The sequence below is a fragment of the Orbicella franksi genome, chromosome 5 (genome assembly GCF_964199315.1).
Source record: "Orbicella franksi chromosome 5, jaOrbFran1.1, whole genome shotgun sequence".
NCBI classification, from domain to species: domain Eukaryota; kingdom Metazoa; phylum Cnidaria; class Anthozoa; order Scleractinia; family Merulinidae; genus Orbicella; species Orbicella franksi.
The window spans coordinates 7,130,966-7,137,400 of NC_138149.1; the positions used below are offsets into that span (position 1 = coordinate 7,130,966).

The 6,435-nt window shown below is 39.8% G+C and overlaps 2 protein-coding genes across 5 annotated transcripts in view; both read right to left on the reverse strand.

The window, feature by feature from the left end:
* Nucleotides 1-6,435, reverse strand: part of LOC145486601 (caspase-3-like) — an 86,510-nt gene that overhangs the window by 71,506 nt on the left and 8,569 nt on the right. For all 4 annotated transcript variants that reach the window (XM_081465290.1, XM_081465294.1, XM_081465292.1 and 1 more), the window contains exon 4: nt 5,148-5,215. In XM_081465290.1, coding sequence (XP_081321416.1) covers nt 5,148-5,166 — 19 coding nt within the window. In that variant the 5' untranslated portion in view covers nt 5,167-5,215. The remainder of the gene's footprint in view (nt 1-5,147; nt 5,216-6,435) is intronic.
* Nucleotides 4,893-6,435, reverse strand: part of LOC145486598 (uncharacterized) — a 26,481-nt gene continuing 24,938 nt past the window's right edge. The window contains exon 11 of the transcript XR_014049312.1: nt 4,893-4,902. The gene's annotated coding sequence lies outside the window, so the exon portion shown is untranslated. The remainder of the gene's footprint in view (nt 4,903-6,435) is intronic.

Below are 6,435 nucleotides of genomic sequence, written 5' to 3' on the forward strand. Positions count from 1 at the left end.
AAACTTGGACGTTTTAGTCCCAAAATATATTGGAACGATTAGTTTTGTTTTCCATTTTCTCGAGCAAATATAGAGAGAGCTGACTGAGGCGCCATTGTGTTTGGTTCCTGGGTTGACGTCATCAGCAACCGCCGACCAAGACGGCCTTAAAACGCGGTCGCGCAACACTTTAAGCGCGACTTTGAAAGGGCATAGAAAATCGAGGACTCAACCAAATTGAAATTTTTTTTCGCCCAAATGCTTCGAATAACAAGTGGATTCGTTTTAGCGAAAAAAAATGTTTTGGGGTTAGGCGCAGTGCAGTGCGAGTGGCGGGTCAGATTTTCTTCAGGTATTAGCGTGCAAACGAGATGGTCGAGGAAAGACGTCAGGGATAGTGTCTATTTGGTACAGCTGAATGTAAACAATGAGGAAATTAGGTTATGACAAAACTTTCCTGCTATCCGGCCGACGAAAGAGTCATAAAGGACAGACGACTGGAATAAGCATCTCAATAATCGTTGCAATGACAGGATTGCCTGCGGAAATCTTTCGCGTCTTGGGTTCATTGTTGTCGTTTGTATCCTCGCAGGTTAGTATGCCGTCTTGTTCATTTCCTTTCTTTATTACAGTGCAAACCCGTCTTACGGTCACCTCGTTATTACGGCCACATTTTTTTTTTTGTCCCGGCGAAACGCCCATACAATTTTATATATAAGAAAAACCCGTTAATGAGGCCACCCCGTTAATACGACCAACGGCCACACTTTGAAATCCCAACGTGTATAATACTTTAATTATAATTTTACCCCGTTTATACGGCCACTCGAATCAGTTGTATTCATATTTTCATTATTAAAATTCTATCCACCGATTCAAGTTTTAGTTTTGTATCTATCTTAATTATATCTGCATTCCCGATGCTTATGGAAGAACAGTTGCTTGCAAGTGCAGTTGTGATCATGTGTGATATATTTGTTAAGACATCACTCAATTTAGGCGATTCATGAGGTTTGATGCTACTCCGTTAATATGGCCACCCTGTTATTACGGCCAAATTTTCATGCATGGCCCGTTGGTGACCGTATTAACAGGGTTCAACTGTACCTTGTGCATGCAATGTACTTACGACCACCTGCTATGAGGCTTAAGATAATTTTTTTTCTGATTCAAAGATCTCTTATAAAAATTGGTTGCAGTAAGATATTGCACTGGAAACAGATATAATTCAGATGAAAGAATTCACAGACAAAAAATGATGCCTGTGATTCGTGACAAGCAAAAAGAAATTTCGGTAGTTGCCTGAGAATATCCACAGAAAACCAAATGAGTAAAAAGGCACACACTCAACCGGGATAAATGTCAAATATACATATATATATATATATATATATATATATATATATATATATATATATATATATAAAACAAATTTATGTAATTGATTAATTATTACACACAAAAAATGAATTGAAATTGAAATGTCGTCTGAGAGAGCAGATTTTTCTTCCATCCCCTTGCAAGCAGGGTGCGAGTGGGGGAGAGACGGGGGAGGGGAGTGACTTCACCATTGCCACTATTTAATGTCCAAGTACCTCTTACCGGCATCATAGTTCCACCTCCACTTTGAAAGGGGTAGAAAGGAAAAGCGCTACTGCCTGAACAAATTTCCTTTCTATCAATCTATTTTTCATCATTTCGTTTTATTTAGGAAATTCAAAAAAGTTGAGTATTTGTTGAACCATCTTGTTTTGTAGATATTCTTGAGTTACCATCCCTGTTATCAGGATTTAACTACATTTTGGCAGAGTAAACATAAATTTGCCATCGCAAGCTTTATTTCATGAGTCACGTCCAATTAATCTTTAGAGTAACTCAATTGCGTACAAAATGTAATTCAATTTCGTTTTTCATTAATTGTCAAATAGAGGGTCGATAACAGCAGCAATATTAGCAAGAAATTATCTGTACTACCCTGGATGTGATTTCGTTGCATTGAAAGGGTGGTGAATATTGTGAGGAGCAAAATTAAATAAGTTTTGTTGAAAGTAAAGGTTTCAGTGTAACACACGTAACAGGGACATAACATGGTGGTTTAATATCAGAAGGAATAAAAAATGTATTATGTGTATAAACTTGCAGTTGCAGAGTTGCATTTATGGTTGGATACAAAAAAAAGTCTGCAAAGTAATTGCGAGGAAACGCTAATTTTCCAATCTTCTAATGTAAACATGGCCATGGAACACCAGAAAGGTCATAAAGCGGAAAACAACACGGTGTACTGACCTGCTACGATACAAACGGCAACATTAAACGCAAGAAAGATTTAGCAACGATTACACGTATTGGGATGTTTATTCCAGTCGTCTGTTCTTTATGACCTTTTCGTGAGCCGGATGGCAGGAACGTTTTGCCATGACCTGTATTTCCTCATTGTTTAAATTCAGCTGCACCAAATCGACACTCCCTCTGACGACTTTCCTCGACCATCTCGTTTGCACGCTAATAACTGAAGAAAATCTGACCCGCCGACCGCACTGCTGGGCGATTTTTTCTGATCCAAAAGAACAGTTAATGTTCTCAAAACCAAGGACAAACTATTAAGAAAGATCGACATTGTGAACTCCTGTCGTCTTACCTTTGAATCTGTAACGCTTCACGCCTTCCGAAAACGAGAAATCGATGTAAACAAAGGGTTTGCAGAAGTTCCAAAAATGACCCGCAAACTCAGGATCCTGTTTGTTTTTGCATGTAGCTTGCCGTTAAAAATAGAATTTTCGCAGGTAAACTCAGCCTAACTGATGCCAAGGATTTGGCGAGTTTGAAATATTTACATTGGTCAATAACGATGCATGTCACAGCTCAGATATTCTATCCTGCAGTTCAAATTAAGCAGATCTTACAGTAAATAATGGATAACAATCGCAGAAGGTCGGAATAAAGTGATACAGTGTAGTCCTCGCTCAACATATGGCGGGAAATATTTCTGACTGATCATCGCCCAGAATGCAATTGTCTTTCGCGACATATACTTGCAGTGCTCAGTTTTTCAATGCGTGGAATAATAATTACAAAGATTAGCTTTCGGAATTCCGACTGCTCTCGTCAATGAATCGGCGGCTGTCAATCAAACGGTCTGATGTGTGAAGTAAATCCTGAGGTGCAATAAGTTAACAAAAGCGCTCTAATTTAAAGGCAGCCTGCGCTCTTCACAAAGACTTTTGTCAACAAATTCGTGTGCAGCGACATTCTCACTTCTTTTGTTGACATGTCACACTCGAAATGGTTTTAGCGCGGGAGCCAAAAGTTCTCCCACAAAAAATTCTTCTTCCAAAGCGTTCCCAAATGGAAAGAACGGTGCTTAACACACTTTCTTCTACTTTATCGTTGTCCTCTTTTACTCGACCGGTCAAAGCAGTTCATCAGACGTAGTCTTTTACTCGATCGGTTTACGTAGTCTGTGGTTGATCGAGGACTTAAAAGACAACACAGACCTTTTTCTATTCGTAAGATGAAGGGGAAATCCAGAACCGAACAAAAAAGCAAAGGCACACAGCGCGTCTTACGCCTGAGCGAGCATTGTTGGCCATTGTTTGTGTGAGATAATTATTCAAAATTGGATCCGTTTTAATTGATCAAAACATTTAAAAGGCCCAGTTTCGAGTATTCAGTTGTTAGAATCCTCTTTGGAGTAACACGTCAAAGCGTGCGAGACACCAGCTCGGCTTTTACGCATCATTGTTTGATGACGTTTATGATCGTGGCCTCAGTTATAAGTACAGACCCAAGCAAAACCCCGTTGTTATGGGTATTTATGGAGCTTGTAATGCGCTGTTAGGGCATTATTGTAATTTTCTTTGCGTGCTATTGTTGTGGGAGGCGGAGTTTTGCATATTATTATTACTCGCGGGAGTTTCAAAATCAGTCAACCATTATCCGAACGGTCTCCGAAAGGGAAATTTGCAGAGGGTCGTGGAGTGCTTTCAGAAAACCGCATTTTGATAGTACTTGTAGGTGCCGTAAACCAGCGAAAATTGGCAGAAGCTTTCCTGACATCCGCTACTAACTTTTCCATATGCTACCCATTAACTTAACCGATCAGTTCGTCGGAATATTTCGCCTGAAGAACAGCTTTTATACCAGACAGTTCCCAAAATAGTCTATTTTCAAAGCAAATTTGATAATACTTGTAGAGACCTTAAAAAACAAATTTTTGTTTAAAATCATTTATTGATCTCTTCTCTACAACTTCCGCATGCTACTACTTGGCCAGAGGAATTAATATGCCCGTAAAACATAAGAACGTACGCGCTGGTGGCCGCTTTTTGGCGGTATTCTTTGTTATTACGCCCACTTTTCTCTAATCAATTTTGAATTTTAGCGCCGGCGCACAAATAAAGCTCCCGGATGTGTCGCGGCATTCTGGGCGATGTGACTTTTATTGGACTTTGGGAGACCAATTACTCCGATTTGCCCGTAGATACCAATTTTACCCAAACTGGATATTGATAACAATGTAAAAGACTATCAAAAAACGTTTTTCTGTGAAAATAAACTGCCGCACTTTTGAGAAACAACTCGCTGAAAATGTCTAGAATTTGGGTCACGCTCAATAACGATTCGGCGGCGATATTTAGCACCTTATGGCGACCGTAGAACTAAAGCGAAAGACCTCCAATATGTCTCAGTCAAGTATATAAGGGAACAAGAGTTCTTGGAATTTGTGCGAAATATCTTTTAGGCTCACCTAAAGTTGCCCGAGGTTTCGGCCCTTTACGACCGCTTGAGAGTAGAGATATCTCGAAGAAAAGCGATCGCCGACTTCGGCAAATGCCACGGTTGTTAATCTTTTCGGATAGCTTTTGTACTGTGAAAAGATGAAAGTAAACGGCCGACCTCGATCTTTTGGTTCTGCCCGGTTTTCTCTGATAAACACAAACACAAGGAAAATAAATATTTGGCGATGCGCCGTCTGGCAGTAACGGTTCGTTTAAACTTCATAACAAAAATATTATTCCTTTTTTTCGTTTGTCAACTTATGAAGATATGAAGAAGTGATTATCATCTTCCATTGCATTAGAGCTGCCAGAATATATCGGAGAAGAACCTGGAAATCAAACGAAGCAGGGTTTACGCCCAAGCATAACACGATTTACTGTTTTACCTACCTCTAAAACCTAAGTCCATTGTGTTTAGCCGGGATGGCCGGGGTCCTGTGAATACTCTGCTTGACTCTCTAAAATTAAATTTGTCTCCAATTAGAATACATGGAAAAGTTTTGTGGAGTGTTTAAGCTTTATAATTAGAATAAGACCAGCTAAAAAAATAGCGAGAACTTAAATGAGAAGATACAAGTTGCGTATTACAAAACAACCTATTTTTGCTGTATAATTGTTTTATTTCTTGAACAAGGTTGTTATGACGACTCAAACGCTTTGAGAAAATTATGGACACTTTTAGATAACTGCTGCATATCTGTGCACAACAGAAAAAGAACGAAGAAACAGGAAAAATCACTTTAAACAAGCTTCAGAATTTTCAGAGCACTTCAATCTCATGAACAAACGAAGCAAATCACTGTCAAACTACTGAAGATAATTAAACATACTTTCAGGAACACAACTTATAGAAAAGGAATAAAATTTAGCTTCACCATGCAATATCAATAATTTCGATTGCATCGAAAAAGTCAGGCGGTTATCTGCAGAATATTAGATGAATTGTGCACTTTGGGCTAAAAGCGTGAAATTTGGTGTAAGTGTAGGTTCTTTTATGCTCATCATGTTAACATCTGAAGTGATCTGGTGTTTGTGTTCAATACAAACAGCGTATTCAAAAGTCTTCCTCATTTACCCTGAGGAAGACTGTTGTAGGCAGTGGAAATATAGGTATGCTACTAAATTGTGTAGTTTGTCTTCATTTGTGATAGTATATATGAGTTCATGGAGATCGTTTATGTGTGGCTGGTGTTTGTGAAGAGTTATATATATATATATATATATATATATATATATATATATATATATATATGTCTGAATTTATGAAAACCGTGTCAAATTTGGGGCAAAACTTTCGCGCCTGCCTGCCGGCAATAGCCGGCAGGGAGGCCTTTGCAGTGCTCGAAAAGCCAGGGGGGCTTCCGTCAAGCAGGGTGGGGGAAGATAGCCCTGGGACCTGGCTACCCGCTGATACCAAGCGGGGCTGCCAGGAGCTAACCCCAGGGGGGTGGGGTGGGTCACAGAGAGAGGCACATTCCTCAGTTAAAACTGCTCATTTTCTTTGCAGGACAGCCTTGGCCGGCAATGCCCTGCAGTCTTAGGGGCTGGCAGCCAGCCAGCCAGACACAAGCAAGGTGGGTGAGTAGGCTGTGTGTTGACAGAGTGCCTGTGGTTGATCGAGTGAAAAAGCCTGTGTATTTTCTTGGAAAAGTGTCAGGGTGGTTGTGTTGAAATTAGC